The 19,819-nt window shown below is 42.7% G+C and overlaps 1 protein-coding gene across 3 annotated transcripts in view; it reads left to right on the plus strand.

Annotated features, from left to right (window-relative positions):
- KIAA0930 (KIAA0930 ortholog) overlaps positions 1 to 13,021 on the plus strand; it is a 43,362-nt gene extending 30,341 nt beyond the window's left edge. Inside the window, exons 7-10 of one of the 3 annotated variants that reach the window (XR_001411756.1) lie at positions 2,275 to 2,437; positions 4,480 to 4,635; positions 8,129 to 9,090; positions 9,937 to 13,021. Coding sequence is in view for 2 of the 3 variants with exons in the window: in XM_014940154.1 (XP_014795640.1) it covers positions 2,275 to 2,437; positions 4,480 to 4,635; positions 12,421 to 12,503 (402 nt within the window). In the remaining variant the exon portion in view is untranslated. Of the gene's footprint in view, positions 1 to 2,274; positions 2,438 to 4,479; positions 4,636 to 8,128; positions 9,783 to 9,936 lie in introns of those variants that run through there. The other 2 variants (XM_014940153.1, XM_014940154.1) reach the window with 2 other exon arrangements.
- Positions 13,022 to 19,819: the final 6,798 nt, after the last annotated feature.

Below are 19,819 nucleotides of genomic sequence, written 5' to 3' on the forward strand. Positions count from 1 at the left end.
GTGGGTGTTTTGTCAGTTAGGTTGACGGTTGGACAAGATGATCTTTAAGGTCCCTTCCAACCTAGAAGATTCTGTGATTCTGTTTTCTGTGTCCAAAGATGGACAGAAGCTGGGATTAACTCTCATCAAGGTTCTAAACTTAGGTTTGCCTGTGTATATTTTGGAACGTACTCAGTATATGCAGATGGAGTTTTCTCAGCTTCCCTTGAGCAAGCACCGAATCCAGAGATGACGGGATGATTCATACTTCTGGAGGAGTGTTTTGTTGAAACAACAGCGATGCTGATGCCAGGGAAAATGATGATTCTGCCTGTTTTCTATGAAAATTAATAGATTCCATTTCTGTACAAGATGGGATTTACCTAGAAACACGGAATCCATATAGTATGTAGATTGCTTGTTAAACCTCACAGGAAATGGTAGTTAGGAGATTTTGCCGCTTATGAATACTGCCAATTTGAAGCCTATATAATATTAAAGCAAAGATTATGGAATGAGATGCAGTACCATATTTATGCATATGCTTAATTTTAATGCAAGTGCAGTAAAATATGAATAGAATTAGTCCATAAATGCTGATCTGGCCCTTATTCAGTCCTGAGCTTTGTTTTCAATTAAGGCAATTTACCTTGTTAATAGGGATTAGGCAACATGCCTTTAAAATACCTGCACAGATGAGTCCTAACCTGGACTGGGAAGTTCCTGGTGGATTCTGTTCTGGCTAACCTGTGTAGTTTAAAGGTCTGCAGGACTGTTTCTAAATTTTTCTACGCAAGCTGTGTGATTTTTTTGGTTCTGGCTTCCTAAAAGGCAAAATGAGCTGCCAGCACAGAGCTCGTTAACTGGGTGTGCTTGCTCTCTACTGTAGAGATACAGCCTGGAGAAATCAGGCCTGGAGGGACTTCCTGACCTTTTGGCTCCAAGGCTTCCAGTTTCAACTGGAAAATGTCAAAATACATATGATAATGTATTATTATCATTGCTTTTTGCTAGTGGTTTTAACGGTGGTTTGTCTCTTTCTGGTTTTCCCTCCAGGTGTGATATGAAGTGGTTTCAGAATTAAAAATAGAGATAAGCACAAATTAGAGATTAAGTGCACTAAAGAGAGGATCAGTTGGGTGGTAGAATGCTTCTAATTTTTTAATATATATATTTTTTTTACATTAATGGTAAAGGGATTAACATAAAGTGTTTCTGCAATGTGACACCAGCCCAATTTCTCTGTCATCCTCATTCACATGTCACCTCCCTCCTTATTTGTGTGGACAGATGTGAGCAATATCAGAGCCCATTTCGGGAAGAGTTATGGGATTATTAAATTAACTTTCTGAAGAAGGAACAATGAGATAAAAGTTGTTCACCTCCATAAGCAAAGTAGTTATTTGTATTTTTTTTTATTTAATTTGAAATGAAACTATTAAAATATTACTAGCAAAACCAGTACATAAGCACTGCATTTCAATTCTTTCTGAAATGGATATGGCTGACTATAATTGCGGTTTATGTAGGAATAACTACTGCTCTGAAGGACAGTTGTTTCTCCAGTTTCATCCCTAACCTGTGTTGCACCATAGACAATTACATCCTTCTGTTGACTAACCAAATCATCAGGGGCCTCTCAACTTGTTTTTCCCCATCCTATATTGAAATATGATGTAAATATATTTGTACCTTGACTTCACTTTTGCATCAGCATCTTAGGTTAATTAATTGCCTTGTGACCCTGCTTCACAGCCACACCATGACCTTTCACAGTAATCCCACGTGGCATTCTTCTAAGCGGGGAAACTACTACCTTGTGTTTCCCAAAGAAGTGAAGATGCACAATTTTAGTATGTGCAGTGCAATACATTCTTAGCCTATTAAGTCTTCTGAGTTTCAACGTGCAAAAACAAGATTGACATTCTTTGTACCTAAATTATTAATCTGTATTTTGTTCCTTTATACTAGAATTCCTTGTTAAGTGATGAGCTGAGGAGAAAGGTTTTTTGGTTTTGTTTTTTTTTCATATTCATGAACAGTTGAGATCAATGATATATTAAAATATTTTCATCGTGATGAGCATTTTGAAGCTGAGATATTCAGTTCATTGAATGTTCAGTTGATATTTTCTGGCCGCTCTGATATAACTTAGAGCTAGACACCAGTCATGACTCTGAGTTTGTACACATGTGACTGCCTCGTGGCACACATTTAAGACTGATTATTTCTTAGAAGAAGCATAGAGCTTTTTAAACAAAACTTTCTCTAGCATTTCTTCTTTCTCCCTTTCAGGTCACTTCTTTCAGCACGCCACCAACCCCAGAACGCAACAATCGCCCGTCCTTTTTCTCCCCATCCCTCAAGAGAAAAGTGCCCCGAAATCGAATTGCTGAGATGAAAAAATCCCACTCGGCAAATGACAGCGAGGAGTTCTTCAGAGATGAAGATGGTGGAGGTGAGAGAAGTAATATCAGCTAAACAGACTTATCTGGAGAGGGCACAGAGCTATGGAAAGGGATCCCAGGGCTGGATTTTCCAAAAGGTTTGCAGTGTAATAAAACCTAGCTGCACAGAAAGTCCAACACCAGTGTTACTCTGAAGTTGTGGTTATTCACAGGCTTGGCAACTCTTTGAAGGCTGGAGACCAACGATTCCTACATATGTTTAGAACTTACCTCCCCCTTTTATATAGGTTTTGAGGGAATATATTTTTTATATAGGCATTTGAGGGAAACTTGAGAATAAAGGGGAAAGATCTACCCCTTTCCCAGGTATCACACTTTCAGATGGCACTCTCCCAGATATCACAATATAGTCAGGCAGAGCATGCTCTTATGGACAGGTCCTCTGAATTCTCTAATTTGATCAAGAGTTGGTGAAAAGGCATTTATTTCAACCAGCTTTGGTTCAGTTCTGAGCTCTCTAAAACAAAAACCTAGTGAATTAATTTCTTATATATATATATATATAATGGTTTAACACATTGTGAACAAATTTTACGTTTTCCCAGACGTAGCACAGATATAAAATACTTAGTGATGTCATTTCACTGAATGATAAATGCTTTGACCTTATTGTTCCTAAGAGTGAACAGGAATATTTTAACAGTTTATGCTAGGAAGCTTAATTTATTCAGAGATGAGATTTCTACAAGGAAAAGTAACTAAATGAGCTTTCTTTACGAATTTCTGAAACATGAGTGTCCTACCAGTGTTCACCGCTGCAGTGGTGAAATTGTCTTGTTTTGAAGGGAAAAAGCTGACTTCAAAAAGCCCGTCACTGGGTGAACTGTAGAAGTGGAGATATTTGGGTGTATCTTGGCTTTGTGGATGGAGGAGAACTTGATTGTCTAAAGGCCAGCAGTGTCCTTGGTCTGGCTGCCAGTGCTGCTGCAGCCCTGCCCCCAGTACAGAAGGACCCGTTGTGGGTAGGAACAGCCCACAAGGGCCCACTTCACTTACTTTTGCTGTGTGCAAGCGTGACACAACAGGACAAAGTTGTATTTATTCTGGCTACCAGGTCCTTCTGACCTGATGACCACAGTTCTCTTGGCAGGGTGGCAGTGTGTGAAGGGAGGGAATAGACTGCTTGGTTACACAGGGGGAAGAGTGAAAAGAAGTTTTTCCTCCTGCCTTGTTATGCAGCTTGCAAGAGCAGCTGCCACTATGTATTTTTTCCTGTGCTAGGATCTCTTCATATGGATCAGGACCCACTTTTAAACAAATGAATCTCAGAGTTTGGATCACTCCAGACCAGCATTGTGTTTGCTTCAACATCTGCTTTGAGCACTGTGGGACAGAGCTGAGGTTTACGGGGGAATGGAAGGAAAGTCTAGAAATGCTCAATGTGCCCTGTGCCTTCCTGGCTGCAGGAGAGACCTGCAGGTATAAAAACTGCCTCTAGCCTACAGTGGATTTAACATCCTTTTGTTTTAAAAGTTATTTGTGGATCTCTAAACTAATTATGGGAAGAAAGGCACTGCTGAAGGGTCTCAGGTTTGGCATGGGGGGATGTATGGAAGTCTGTAGTGAACTGCCTTATAAATGCTGACTCTCCCTGTCTTGTAGATGTCAGTTTCCTTCATAAGGCACAATTTTACTTCTCTAACACTTGGGAATTTCTGCCTGGGTAACTATTTAATTGTAGGGATATTCTATTATTTTATAAATGGGAGAAGGCTGGATTAGGATTCTGCTTGGTAACAAGGGCTTCGTTCCCTCTCATGGATGGTCTGTTAGGGGGTAATGGTTTACTGCTGCTGCCCGCTGCTGGTACAATTCATTAGCTTCTGTGCTAATGGGGAATTCTGTGCTGGACAAGATCTGAGTGATTTTGAAAAAATAAAAATAGTAGTAATGGTGACCTGCATGTGATTTCTCTCTAGACAATAAATAGTAGGCTTGTCTTTTTCTGACTTTCAGAAGCTTTCATTGGCTCTTCCACTAAAATGCAGAAAGTATCATGACTTTAAGCTTGCTGTGTCTTCTACCTTCACAGACCTGCACAACGCGACAAACCTGCGGTCGCGGTCGTTGTCTGGAACGGGACGGTCTCTGGTGGGCTCGTGGCTGAAGCTGAACAGAACAGATGAAAACTTTCTACTCTATGCACACTTAACTTACATCACTTTGCCATTGCATCGAATTTTAACAGGTGAGTTTTAACGTCTATTACACACGAACATCCTTTGGTTCTCCATCAGCCTTCTGCATTGTGGGATTTTGCTGTTAAGACACAGGAGTGAGTATTTCTCTGTAAGGGAACATCACTTTGCAGAGCTCATTTGCTGATTGTAGCAGCAAATCAGCGTAAGTGGAACGGTGTCATCCTGCTCTCTGTCTTTGGGATAGTTTATCTTGGTGACGTTTCGAATAAGCGGAACGGTGTCAGCCTGCTCTCTGTCTTTGGGATAGTTTATCTTGGTGACGTTTCAAACAAGTTGGTAGATTGTTCTAACAAACTCCCAGAGGAACGCTTGTTGCTTTAATACTGGAGTTCAAACTTCATCCTTCTCATGAGTGCAAGGCAACTCACTGCGAGCCCATCCACTGAGGGTAATGGTTGTAGCTTAGAAGGTTAGACAAAGGCAGCTCTGGGATTTAGAGTGACCTCCTTTGCCAATTTTCATTCTTAAATTTAGTTTCCATATAAGTTAATTGGACTGATCAAAGTGGCCATACTGATGCCCATAAATCTGTCAGGTATCCGATATCTTTAACTACCCATAATGATGTTTGTGTGTCCCACCATGAGTAATCAGAGTCCCTGGTGTTGTTGGTTTAGCTATGCCAATTACTGCATTGATGATGGTCAACTCTGCATTTGTTCTGCTGGGTTAGGATAGCCCAATAAGTACTGAAGTTTTAATTTTCATCCAGGTAACTGTCATCTACCTATAAATACAGGTGGGCTAGAGAAAACAACTGGTCTGTTTGAAATGTATCTGTCAGCAAGCCTGCTAGCCTTTTAGGGATACAGCTTGCAGTATGAGGATGCCCATGGGACTCTTGAAATAAATCTGGAAAGGGCAAAAGCTATGGTGGTGAAGGGCTCTCCTGTCTAAATTCAGTGACAGTTTCTTTCATAGAGACATTCTTAGTGTTACCATCCACTCTCTTCATTGTTCCTGAGTGAAGCCCTGAAATGCCTTGTCGTTGACCATCATGAGCAGAAGTGAGTTTGATCCAGCTGCACAGCAGTATCTCTGGCAAAACTATTGCTAAACTCAAAAATCTAGACCAGGATAAAGTTATGATCCTAGAGCAATGTAAAGTTCTGTCTCTAAACCTGGAAGTTCCTTATAACTGGTGCTTCCTCTAAGAACTAAAGCTTTTTCCTCTGTTCCCATCCAGCAGATGGGATGACTCCTGAATATGTTTGTCTGGATTGTGGGCTTTTGATTGGTGCTTGCTTTTATTTTTCATCTGGGTCTGAAAAGGGAGCACACCTGAAAACAAAACCAATCTACTACATAGTGGTTATTTCCAGACTGTTCCTGAAAGGTAGCTAAAAGGAAAGGAGTTAGGAAATAAGTTGTTAAAGAGGTTAATCTTCTGCTAAAAGAGATTAGAAGGTAGCATTCGTATTAATGTCATTAGTTTTGTTGCACTAGTGTAATAGCAGTAGCTGTAGTCTTGTACTCATTTGCAGGCTGGGATCTCGAAGCCTGTTGCTTTTACTCTGCAGAGAAGAAAACTGTAGCTGATAAGGTAGAAGTGGAAATTACACTTAGCAAAGAGGTGTTTCTACATTTGTCCTTCCACTGTATGTAGTGATTGTTTTCAATTAAGAAGAAATTACAGATTCCAGTAAAAAATGATCCTCTGTAATTACGGGTGGATTTTGAACAAAGTTTCAGCAAAATATGTAATTATTCTTTATGATAATTGTGTTGATTATCTTACAGCTAGTTAGCTGGAGACATCAGGCTCACTCACTCTCTCACCACAGGCATTCTGGAGTTCACAGAAGACGTATTGTTCCTGCTGGCATTTAATACTTGCTCAAGTGGGTGGCATAAATGCCTCCGTGCTCAAATATTTGCTTTGAGCTTGAACATCCTTTCTGAGACTTAATTTGTTTAACATACGGTTGCAGGAGTCGGTGTATACATTGAGATGCACGGAAATAGGACATGAAATGTCGGGGCTGTAAGGCAGAATTTTAATCTGCGGTTTTTCACTACCCTCACTTGCTTTTGCTTGGCACATTGGGTAGAGTCCGTTTCCAGTGCCTGCTTGTAATTAATGCATTTGCACCAGTGGCAGCTTCCGGCAAGCGGGAGTGTTTGTTACACATGGGGCAGAGTGAAGTGGGAAAGATGCTCATCTCCCTTAGATAATTTAGGAAGCCTGCACTAAGGAACTAAAATCCCAGGGATAACGATCAAAGTACACTTTAAAACGTCCGGAGTTTATACATATTGATAAGACTTCCTTCTCTCTGAGCCTTCTCTCCGTGCTAGGTAATCCCAGTTCTCTCAGCCTCTCCTCATATGTCAGGTGCTCCAATCCCTTAATCATCTTTGTGGCCCTGTACTGGACTCACTCTGCTGTGTTTCAGTCTTTACAAGTGTGGATAGAGCCCTCAGAAGCTGTGGATCAATTTTTACTCGCGTCATCCTCTTTGTGCAGCTGTATGTGATCAGCCTTTTAATTACGCCTGTGCTCCTATTTCCCATGTTCTTTACTCTCTGTGCAGCCTTGAAAAGGACATTAACAGCCCAGTTTCCTGATAATTTCTACATGCTGCCATGCCAGCATGCTGGTTTTACTCTCCACGTTTGGAAAGATACCTGTGATTATGACAGATATTTTTACAGGTTCATATTCTGTCACATTTGGACAAACTGGACTTGAGGAGCCAACAAAAGGAGCGGTTTTTGTGGCAGCTTTTTTGAGTGCAGAAATGTAGACTTTGGGTTATAGAATGGATGAAACAGTTGAATTATTTGTACCTGCATCTTCAGAGCCAAAAGTGTCTTTAAGGATCTTGGGGGTGGTGCCCTTCTGCCTTCAAGGAGGGGAAAACCCTTGGCATCTCCTGTCATCGCGCTTCCACTTGTTTCTCTGTCAGGGAGTGCAGTGACAGGACAAGGGGTAATGGTTTTAAATCGAAAGAGGAGAGATTTAGATTAGATCTCAGGAAGAAACTCTTTCCTGTGAGGGTGGTGAGGCACTCGAACAGGTTGCCCAGAGAAGCTGTGGCTGCCCCATCCCTGGAGGGGTTCAAGGCCAGGCTGGATGGGGCTTTGAGCAACCTGGTCTGGTGGGAGGTGTCCCTGCCCAGGGCAGGGGGTTGGAACTCAACGATCTTCAAGGTCCCTTCCAACTCTAACCATTCTAAGATTACACCACTCTGACACATGTTGCTTCATCCCACTATAAATGATACTTAGTAGATGAGCCGTCATCTCTACGTGATGGGATATATGTGTGGTTTACCATGGCTCAACTAGGATGCATCTGGAGAGGGATCAAGCTGGACTTCAATAGGCAAAGTGACGTGCTTGACTTGTTTTAAATTCCTTTACTGGCCTAAAAGGGGCAACCTTTTGCATCTCTGGTTCTTCATGCTTTCTGGTGCCGTGGCTACTTGCAGGAGCCTCCTGAGTTTGCCGTGACCTCTGTTTCTCTCCCTTGCCCAGATATCCTGGAAGTGCGGCAGAAACCAATTCTGATGACATAGCAGAGAGCGGGCACTGCCTTGGAGCCTTGTTGCCAAGTGCCTACCCACAGCGGTTTTCTGTGCTGACGCCACCATCTAGTGGTCAGGAACCTAAACCTCCGCAGGAAAAAGGGAAGTCCAAGAATACCAGCCGATCAAAAAGTGCCTCTTTCTTCCTTCCTCTGCTGTCGTACACCCAATGCACACTTGGCGGTACATCGCTTGAGTGTTTCTGACTGGAAGAGGACTTTTCGAGCAAGATTTAAAAAGAGAAGGGGCTGTGTTTAAAACAACTCAACGCTTTCTGGACAGTTTGTTACTGTGTTTACTTTATAACTAAGAAACCAACGATGTGTACAGAATGTGTTAAACTTTATATTCTTTGAGAGAAACAACCCGAGAATTTCATAACGATGTACTAACGAACGTCGTTCCGTAGGCTCTCACCCATACACTCTCCTTGTCAGTTTGGCTTAATATGCGTGTGTGAGCGCGTGTCGGGGGGGATTGAAGGGATGGAAGAACAATTTCCTACTTGAGGGAGGAAAAAGGAAAAAGATGCTACAAAGATACATGGCCATTTTGGTACGTGCAGCGGGTCAGGTCAGAGCTTAAAAAGAGGCTGAAAATGTTCCCATTTGTTCATGTGTCAGTTTTAGGACAGGTGAACTCTGCTGACAGATTTCCGTATCTACCAAAGAACAGCAACGTTTTCATCCTCAAGAACTGGCGAAGAAAACGAGCCAGTGAAAAGAAGGCTAAAATGTGCTGCTATAGTCAAGCCGAGGTTCATATCCCGTACTAATGCTGCTTATCTCTCTCTCTTACCTGAGTCCATACCAGTTGGAGTCTAAAGTGGAAACACAGGAGGCCGTAACTGGACTCCAAAACCTGAAAACCTTACCAATAACCGACATCCTCCTGCGTGCACTGGACTTCAGAGTATGTGGAGTCATCCTTGATGGTAGCGTTTGTAGCCAAGGAGGACATGGGAGCTGCTTAAGGGCTGGGCAGCTTGCCTGGCTTCTTCATCTCCTGGTGGTGTTCTGGCTGTACCCTCACAGGCTGAAGCACAGAGTTTTCCTGAAAGGCAAAAGGCTGAAATGTAATTCTGCGCTGAAAAGTGACTAAAAATAGCATGGTGGGAGGGCTGAAAATTGTGTGTCAGGAGCTCTCAGGAAAAAAAAAAACAAACACAAACACCTTATGTTTACAGGTAAAATGCAGCTTTCTTTAAATAGCAAAACTCTGCTGTCCTTGATGTTTGGAAGCTAAATGCTTGAATACTGAGAATTCTGCAGTCTGGGTCACTGGTGTGATATGGGACCCAACCAATATTTCAGTTTGTTTACGGCTGCGTAACTGGCCCAGCAGAGCGTGGGGTAGCGTGTCACTTTGGGCATGGGAGACTCCAAAATATGCACAAATAGAGAGCCAAGATGCCATTTTTGTCACTTTTCGGACTCTGAGCACCTAAACTTAACGCTGCTGCCACAGTTACCAAATGGCCCGTGCTCTGAGCCTGGACCTTTGTCTCCCTCACACCCGGCCTGTCTTTCCCCAAGCGCTTTGTTGTTGTTCTTTCCATAGCACCTGGTGGCTTCACCTCTCAAATAGAACTTTCTGCCTCTTTATTTATTTTTTTTTTTTTTTTCCCCCCAGCTTCCCCCCTTCTGAACAAAGAAAAAATTTTTCCTCTTTACTTTTGTCCTTCAGAGCTCTGGAAGCCTTCACCTCTCAAATAGAACTTTCTGCCTCTTTATTTATTTTTTTTTTTTTTTTCCTCAGGCCAGGTTCCATGGGAGTAGCTCCACTTCAGCATAAAGGTAGACTAACTTTATCATTCAGCCCAACGTGGTTAACCCAGCATGGTAAGGAGGTCTTTTTGGGTTGGTTTTTTTTTTTAATTTGAGGCTAGGCCGGAAAGCAGTTACCTTGGGTGCCCGGGCTTCCTTCCTGAGCCAGGGGGGAGAGGTGAAGTCCTAAGTCAGCAGCTGAAGTGTCCTCTCAAGGAACTCACTAGGTAGCTTGGCTGAGATCCCAAGGTAGTGTGCCTGGTGTCGGTGGGTACGAGCATTCTGCTCGCTCTCCAGCTAGAAGACCAGTCCTACTCTGAAGCCTCTCAAGATGTTCCATATTTCTGCACTTTCGCACTGCCAGGCTGAGCAAATCAGTGCTTGGTTTCCCTTCAAATATTGATTGGAGAGAGAAGGGAAGAGAGGGTTAATATTCATACTACTAATGACAATTGATACCTTTCAGTGGAACAGCCAGAGGAATTACACAGGTGAAAAGGAAATGTATCCAGAGTGGAACCCAAGTGGTAGGTGCCTGAATGCTGCTCAGTCAACAGTAATTTTTAATGTGTTTTTTCTTTTTCATATAATGTATTATGTTTAGGTAGCTTAATTTCATGTGATCTGAAAGACTGAGCAAATCTTGCTGTGTAAGACTTCAGAGCAAACCAAGACTGATTCTAAACTAGTACATGGGTATAAAGGTGATGTTACAGAAAGTACAGCTCAGATGCCACGTGCGAGAGGTGTCCTCTGCTTTGTTACCTGTACGTGGGTGGATTATGATGTCTATAGTTTTTGAAGGGCTGCAATGTAAGTGTCCTGAAAAAAAATCAACTGTTTTATTGTATCCTGCTAGTGGATATACTATAGGTATGTTGAAGACTCACCTTTTTTTAATAGCAAAGGGCTACAGGTATGCCCAGATGGACATCCATAGAAAACACAGGTCAAAAAGTCGACTGAATGTTCAAAGTGCTTTTTGGAAACAAGTAGATGTGCCATATTTTCAGTTATTTCTTCTCTAAACAACTGACTTCAGGCTTCTTATGTATAGCCCCTGGTTCCCACTTCTTGTTATCAAATGTGGAAAACAAATACTCGGTTTTGTTTTGCTTTCAAACAAACCCTTAAAATCATAATTTATTGTCCTTGTGTAGACAGATTGACAGGGAAGAAGATCAGAGTTTTGCTGGGGCCCAGGTGGCACCGCTGGGCCCTTAACATGCTATTGTGCTATACCAAAAAAGAAAAGGGAATGTTAACTGGAACCTCTCACCTTTTTAATTTGGAGGGGTTTTTAATTCTGTAGGTCCTAAGCAAGTAAATGATTTTGAGCCTCTGTTGGCCATTGAAATAATTGCTGAGGAATGAACTGGCATGTCCTGCATGCTGTAAAGGCTGTACGGTTGTCTGTGTCTTAACTGTTGGAGCACGTGGTTTTCATTAGTTCTGTTGCTTGAGAAAGCAGTACAGTTAACAAATTTGGGAAGCTTTGCAGGGCACTTTGATTTATTTACAGAATCCCATCATACCTCACTACTCAGTTAACTTGTTCCATCCTTCTGCCCACTCCCTCCCTCTGGAGATCGATGCTTGGCCGCTTGAACTGTCCGTAGATGATGTATATTCATAGATGACAAATGCAAAGATAAAAGTCTTTTCACCCTTAGCAGGTTTTTCACTGCTGTCAGTTTAACAGGTAAAAAGCCTTTGTTTTTTAAGAAAGCTCTTAAATCAATTATTTTGAATTAAGCAGATTATTGCTCTGCCTTAGAGACCACCGTGTATGTGAAGTCGCGTTCTCTTCTTGCTGGCCAGCACAGGGTGGGTTCCAAGTCTCCATGTTAAAAAAAAAAAAAAAGCCTTTTTTAGAAACACCACAAATCTTTCAGCTGTCTTGGCTAATCCAGTGTGTGGGGGTTCATGTTCCTTCTCTTTTTATTCTCTTGGTCTTCATTGTTTACAAGGCTTGAGCATGGTGGGCTCTGGATTGCTGTTACTCAGTTTTCCATTTTTGGGCACGGTGTGCTTTCCTGAAGATTTTCATACTAAAATGGTTTTCCCAAAGTATATTCTTACACCAAGTTTTAATTTCAACAATGAAATCCTTAGCTCTGCAGACAGATTTCTTCCAGCAGACCTTCATGTGCAGAATCCCATGTGGTCACTGAGGTTCTGTGTAGATGTGAAGTCCACGTAAATCATCTACGCTTTCAGGCTATTGACCTACTTCTTGCCAATCATTAATTTTTCCCTTTACAGATAATTGCTTGTCCTGTATTTTGTAGTCTAAAGCTTCCCCTTACTAAAGATAGATATAAGATAAAATCTTCAGAAGTGCCTAAGCCCTGTTGTTATTCAGTGGGGTTTAAGAACAAATTTTTATTTAGGAAATAAAGAAAGTAGTCTTAAAATTCTATATGTGTTGTGTGTAGCAGCATCAAGAAACGACAAGTTTTTAGTTCTTCTACAGACTTGCCCTTCGTGCTTGAAAGACTCTCATGGTCTCCAAAGGTCGTGGCTGAAAGTTCTGGAAAATGGATTTCTTTCTTGTGATCCCAGCAGTCAGATATCTGCGAATGCCTTATCTCGTTTTGTGAGGTATGACTGAAAGTGTGTGGTGCTAGTGTGTAGAAGTTCTGTGTCAAAAATAGGTGCGGTAGAATCCAGTTAAAGGCATTGTGAAATAAGTAGCTTTTACACCAAACCTTAATCGAAAGAGTATTTTACACCAGAATGTAGCTGTTGGGATGCTTGGTCAAGATAATACAAAGCTGCAAGCAGGTTACAATGTTGAACGTTCTCTGTGTAAATATATAAATATTCTCAGCCTAATTTTATCAGACTATCACTTGTTGCATGGTTGGGGTTTTGGTTTTTTTTGCCTCATTGATCATCAGTGTCGATTAAAAGATGATGGGTTGAAAGTCATGCTGGGGCAGTACTGAGCCCTTTGAACAAAGAGCAAGGAGAACCTTTGTGCACCAAAAATGGAGTTGACTTTGCGAATGGCCGCAGTGCAGAACGGTGTTGGACCCTGCAGCCAATAAACAGACCTCTTAAATGACCGTGAATTCTGTTAATAGTGTTTTCTCTCTACTGTGCCTGGTGGTGTTTGAGTTTCAACATATTCCTTGCTGGTGGCAAGCGTAAAGGGTGGAATAACGCTCTGTAGTCATTGCCACGTAGACCCTCGTGAGACAAAGCCACCTCTTTACTCTTCGTTCTCATTCCCCTTTGAGCGAAGCCCAACTTCTGACTCTGCCTGGTGGATCTTTTAATGAGGAACCTCTTCCCCCTGACACAACGTCAAGTTGTTGGAAGGTGAAAGTCAATGTATGCCTGAATTTGTTTAAAAAGGCTGGTTTTAACTTTAGATGCTAGCAGTAAAAAAAAAACAACCACCAAAACCAGGCTCAAAACAGCCCTTCTAAAGTGATCTTTGTCTGTTTTGTTTTCAGCTTAATTATGTAGTCAAAAAACAACAATCAAAACCAGGCTTAAAACAGCCCTTCTAAAGTGATCTTTGTCTGTTTTGTTTTCAGCTTAATTATGTAGTCATTAACATTTAAGTTTGTGCAGTGTATAACATTGAGAGGCTGATGGCTGTAACGCTTTCTTCCTGAGAAATTCAGGAAAAACTTCAATATTGGGTTTGTGCGATGTTGTAAAAATGAGATTGCCCTTTAGCTCGTAACTGCTTATACTGCCTTCCATTGCGCGCACCGATACCGAATTGGTTTTGGTTTAAAGACCTGCAAAGCACTGCGTCCTCCCTCTCCACCTGATTTTTGTGACTAACATTCACAGTAGGCTTCTTCAGGGGGATTTTTCTGTCTCAATTAATTTAAACGAAAACACTCATCACACAACTGTTACCAGCTGTGGAGAGGTGACTTGCTGATGATTCCATTTCAAAGAATCCCAGACCAGGACTGTTTTATGAACCCGTGTGTGGTGTAACAACATCTCTGCTAAGCCACGCGTGATAGCTTGGAGACGTGTGGAATGTTAGGCAAAACCAAAAAACAGAGCTTAGGAAGGAGAACAGGATGTTTTAGTTCTTTATATGGGTATTTGAGCAGCTTGTTGGCAGCGTTGTTCTGTGCGTGCACAGGCAACTGGACAGGAAACTTGACTGGTTGGGAAATACTGAAATATGGCTTAGAAACAAACAGCATGATTTTCCTTGAATGCTTTAAATTGAAGGCTTTTGAAAACAGCCATAGTGGAGAAAGCGTTATTTAAAGCAGAACTAAAGGCAAAGAGCAGCAGAAGTTTACAAAACATGGTCATAAAACTCACCTGCTTCGTGTTTCAACATGGTTTAGTGACAGGAGAAGGTGTGCTGGTTTTGGTTTTTAATCCAAATGGGACAGAAGACTGCCACGTATATATTTGAAAAGCTTTCACAACTTTAATGAATTAATTTCATAAATATGCTAAAAGAAAAATACTGTTTTAATGGTGAGGCACTATATCTTGTTCAATAGAGTCTATGCTTTGGGGAGCCAAGGTCCTTTTGTCCTGGAGTGTTTTGTCTTGCCTGTCCTCATCTGGAGAGATGCTCCTAAGAAATACCATAGTATTGCTTTGCACCCAAGTTTATCACTAAGGTCTGATTTTAGGAAATAAAATCACACTTTGGAGATGGAAGGAAAAAATATGCATCTTTGCTAACAAATAGGCACGTGTCTACTGCTGTCAGAAATGTTGTTCCTGAAACTTGTAATTAAAAGTTTGCAGAAAGCAAAGGAGTAAAGTGCAGGAACACTGTGGGTCCAATTTTCCATTAATGGTGTAGATGAGAATCTGGGAGTAGCAGATGCTACTCAGTAAAGAAAACATACCTAATATTTTCCTTGATGTATTTCGATAATTCAAGTTCTGTCCCCAGCTTGGTTCCTCACAGGGGTAGGATGGAATCTAGTGATCTCATCGTGGGGGGAAAAAAAAGTCATTTATGATTGGTTAAGACAGAAAACTCTTCCCCAAGTCAAGCTAGTTGGCTTTGCCTGGTAGGATTAATGTTGATTGAGATAGTGGTGTGAAAACCAAGGTAGATGATCCATTTTCTTGTTCAGCCAAGACAGGAGCGTTCACGTGCACAAATTGGATTTGCTTATGTGTGAGGAGCGTGGGCTGCTTCCTTCAACCTCTGCAGTGGAAGTGCAGTAAAAATTGGCCAGCCATATAGCTGTCATTGGACCTGCAGGCCATGTGTACCCTATGGCACCTACACAAAAAGAATGATTTTTTTTTTTTTTTGGCAAAACATCCTTATTGGAGTATAGGATCGATGTAAGCAGGGGGAGAGGAGGCATCCTGTTCAACAAAGCAGACTGGGGTGGCTGCTGCCTTTGGAGATGTGAGCTGAAGATGCTGAACTTCAGGCAGTAACAAAGGTGGGAATAATAAGTGTGCAGGGAGTTAACTGGCGTGGTTCTGAGTTCGTTTCAAAGAAATTGGTTAAAGGAAGGTGGGGATGAAGAGTTGTAAAAACTCTATTGAAACGAATGGAGCTGGCTGATAATTCTCAAAAAGACCGAGTCACCCTGCACAGATCAGTGGAGACCACCTATGTTTAAAAAAAAGCTTTGTCTCGAAGTGTTAGTTCCAGCTGCTTCAATGTTTCCCCTGTTCTCTGTTTATGCCAACGTTCAGTTGATTCTGGTGACTCATAACTTAGTATTTCACAATATGTGATTGCTCAACCCGTGCTCTTCTGCCTCCCATCTCCCCACAGTGTACAAGGGTGTTTATGGTTCTGCTTTTCCTGCTGGAGCAATATTGCTGGGGAGATCCAGGAAAAGCAGCTGACTAGACTACAGACTCTTCAAAGTCTTATATTCAACCTTTCATTCAGATGCAACCACCATGTTCATCTCAACCCTGTCTCACTTAGAGAATGCCTTAAGCCTGCACCCAGTCTAGAGGTGTTCCTTTGCTCTTGAAGGACAGGAAGGTTGGCAGAACCCACTCTTCCGTCCCTGCTCATCGCTGCGAGTGTCAGACCAGCTTTTGCTTTGAAAATGAGAGTGATCGATGTAGCCTCAAGGAGCAAGAAGAGCTCCTTGTGAAGTTTCCTTCTCAACAAGAATTTTGAATTATGTGCTTTCCTGGTAAGTATCTCCATGGTTCACCTGCCCAGCACATAAGGAGAAGGTCAGCATGGACAGTTGTCCGCAGTAGTCATTTCTGACTTCATTGTAAAGGTAAGGAAACACTTACTTCAAGCAATTAAATTTGGTATACGATCTACTGTTTTCTCTTCAGTGTTGGGAATTTGCTTTTTGCAATGGAGAAACCACCTGCAAGTTTTGCTGGGAATTGCAATCCACAGAATTACACTTGGCGGGTGAGAAGAATGCCCCGACGGGCCACCAGTTCAGCTGGGGCTCCAAAACTAGCATTGGCCATGAATTAGTCAAAAATTTCTGTCCTACTGCGTTATGTCACCTCTGATAGAAGACAGCATAGAATCATCTAGGTTGGAAGAGACCCTTGGGATCATCGAGTCCAACCATCTCCCCTACTCTACAAAGTCCTCCCCTACACCATGTCCCTCAGTACCGCATCTAAACGGCCCTTAAACACAGCCAGGGATGGTGACTCCACCCCCTCCCTGGGCAGCCTGTTCCAATGCCCGACCACTCTTTCGGTGAAAAATTCTTTCCTAATGTTCAATCTAAACCTACCCTGTTGGAGCTTGAAGCCGTTCCCTCTCATTCTGTCACTAATTACCTGTGAGAAGAGACCAGCCCCAACCTCTCTACAGTGTCCTTTCAAGTAGTTGTAGAGGGTGATGAGGTCTCCCCTCAGCCTCCTCTTCTTCTTCAGAGACTTCACTCGGAGATACATTCCATTCAGATCTTTGAAGCCTCTGCAGACTTCCAGAGATGGGCCGTTTCTGCATGGTTATGATGTTCCTCATACACACTGAACTGACGATTATGAATATTTATTTTTATTCTAATACTTACTCAGGATGCTCAGAGGCAAATAAGAATTTCTAAATAAGTATGCCGCCTTAAAAAAAAAAAAAAAAGCCATACGCCACCCCAGCAGAAACTTGGGTAAGTATATCCATGACTACTTTGAACAATTAATATTTTTTTTTCTAGAATCTTGTGCATCCTTTGGTTCTTGTGTGTCTCTCCTCCTGTACTTCACGCAGGCCAGTGGGTCACGGGCGCTGACGCGGTCACGTACTGTGCCGTGGCGCAGAGGTTTGTCATCTGGTCGTCGTCTGCTCAATATCCAAAGTAGTTTGTTGCCCTTCTCCACCTCAACTTGAGTTGTCTGTCAGTTCTACACCCTTTCTGTGCAGCAAGTGTTTAACTGCAGTATTTAATAACACTCTGGGGCTGAACTCAGTCACAGCTTCGAAGGTCCCCTTGTCCGTTACTCAAAATTACTTGGTTGGCTCTTGCTCTTCATTTAGTGACATGGGGTTTTTGTAGCACTTAGGTTGATGGTTGGACTCGTCCGGACGGTTGTGTTACTCAAAATTACTTGGCTGGCTCTTGCTCTTCATTTAGTGGCATGGTTTAGTGATGGGGTTTTTTTGTAGCACTTAGGTTGATGGTTGGACTAGATGATCTTCAAGGTCCCTTCCAACCTAGACAATTCTATGATTCTATAATTTTGGTTCCAGTTTTGTCTTGAAAAGAAGATTGATGGCAGCAGGTAACCTGTCTCTTCCACGCGTTGTTTGGGTCATGGTTGAAGTTAACTTGTCACCTTCACTATTTTTCTAGCCGATGAGGTGTCCATAGCCTTTAGCTTATACTCGATGTCCGTTTCAGGTGGATCAGTTCTGACTCCTGTATGACTGCTCAGCTGCGAGGGGCGTTTTCCTGCTGGGTTGAATGGGAAGGGTTTTGATGAACGCAGACTATTCTTGGAGCGTCGCGTTTCCTTTGTCTGGATGTTCAGGACGTGTTCCCTTCTGCGCTGTTACTTTTGCCCCTTCCTGTTGTGCGAGTGGTAGAATCTTTAGTGATTAGAAAAGCATTAGACATCCTGGGCTGCCCCAGCCTGAGATGAGTGTTAAGCTTGAGAACTGTTACTTTGCTTTCTTCTCTTCGTGGCTGCTGAGAGTGGAAGAGATTCTGTGAGCAGAGCTGGCTGCATTTTTAAGGAAGTGAGTGATGTCCAAAATGTGGCATTATGCCAACATCCCAAGAGTCTGAAGATGGTTTTAGGGGTTTTCTCTGTTTGGAGCTTTTTTTTTTAAATTAATTTTTTAAAAAAAAAAGTACTGGGTGATTTAAGTAGAAACATAGTTCTCTGTTGATTGCAGTTCTAAGGATGAAGCTGCAACAGAGGCTCTTGGTTTTTCCCCAATCATTGCAATTATGGGGGTGATGATGTCAAGATAATCTTTGTTGACCAACAGCTGTATCCTCATGCAAGAAGTAGCTCCCATCTGCGGGCAGAACTTGGATGGATCCAGAACTATAAAGGGAATTAAGGGGGACTAAACAGCATCATAGTGGCTAACAGCACAAAGGACAGTCGGATCTCAGGTGCTCTCGTGGTCTCAGCAGTTCCTGGTGCATTGGAAAGAAGATCTATGGTTTTCAGAACAAATCCATCTTGATTTTATTTTATTTTTTTTTAACTATTATTATAGTGCTGGAGCGGGTGCAGAGGAGGGCAATGAAACTAGTGAAGGGCCTGGAAGACAAATCGTATGAAGAGCGGCTGAAGGAGCTGGGGCTGTTCAGTATGAGGAAGAGGAGGCTGAGGGGAGACCTCATCACTCCCTACAACTACGTGAAAGGACACTGTAGAGAGGTTGGGGCTGGTCTCTTCTCACAGGTAATTAACAATAGAACGAGAGGGAACGGCTTCAAGCTCCAACAGGGGAGGTTTAGATTGAACATTAGGAAGGAATTTTTCACCAAAAGAGTGGTCGGGCATTGGAACAGGCTGCCCAGGGAGGGGGTGGAGTCACCATCCCTGGATGTGTTTAAGGGACGTTTAGATGCGGTACTGAGGGACATGGTGTAGGGGAGGACTTTGTAGAGTAGGGGAGATGGTTGGACTTGATGATCCCAAGGGTCTCTTCCAACCTCAATGATTCTATGATTCTATTTTTCCCATTTGCCAAACTGTCACAAACTGATGAAGAGAACGATCCCTTTGTGGGGTGGCTTTAGGATTGCTGGGCTGCCTTTAGGCAGATCTTAAAAATATGTTCTACGTTATGCCATCAGGCAAACACGGGCTACTTTTGCTCTTAAATCTTTTAATCTGCCGAGCGGAGGGATTCTTAGAGGTCGATCTCTACAGCCATTCTCTTGAGCAGGCGAGAACTAGTTTTTCTCTAATCAAAGGCAGCCCCGGCTCCTCCCTGGGAGCCGACTGAGCTCCCTGACCTTGCGAGGGGAAAGGGGTTTTGCTGAACTGGCTCTTGGTGATGTGATGGGTCCCAAAACCAGCCTGAGGAAGGGGCACGGGAGAACATGGCTGCTTTTAGCAGGTGGTGAGAGCTGGGGGCAGGATTTCCCAGGGAGGAGGTCACCTGCCAGCACCTGGTTGTAAAATCCCAGAATCCCAGAATCTTCTAGGTTGGAAGGGACCTTAAAGATCATCTTGTCCAACCGTCAACCTCACTGACAAAAATAGACACCCACACAACAAACAAGGAGCATCATCACTAAACCAGACCTCCCAGCACTACATCAACCCGTCTTTTGAACACCTCCAGGGATGGTGCCTCAACCACCTCCCTGGGCAGCCCATGCCAATGCCTGAGAACCCTTTCAGGGAAAAAAATTTTCCTAATATCCAGCCTGAACCTCCCCTGGTGCAATTTGAGGCCATTTCCTCTTGTCCTGTCACCTGTGACTTGAGAAAAGAGA

Source organism: Calidris pugnax, unplaced genomic scaffold (genome assembly GCF_001431845.1).
Source record: "Calidris pugnax isolate Ruff unplaced genomic scaffold, ASM143184v1 scaffold36, whole genome shotgun sequence".
NCBI classification, from domain to species: Eukaryota; Metazoa; Chordata; class Aves; order Charadriiformes; family Scolopacidae; genus Calidris; species Calidris pugnax.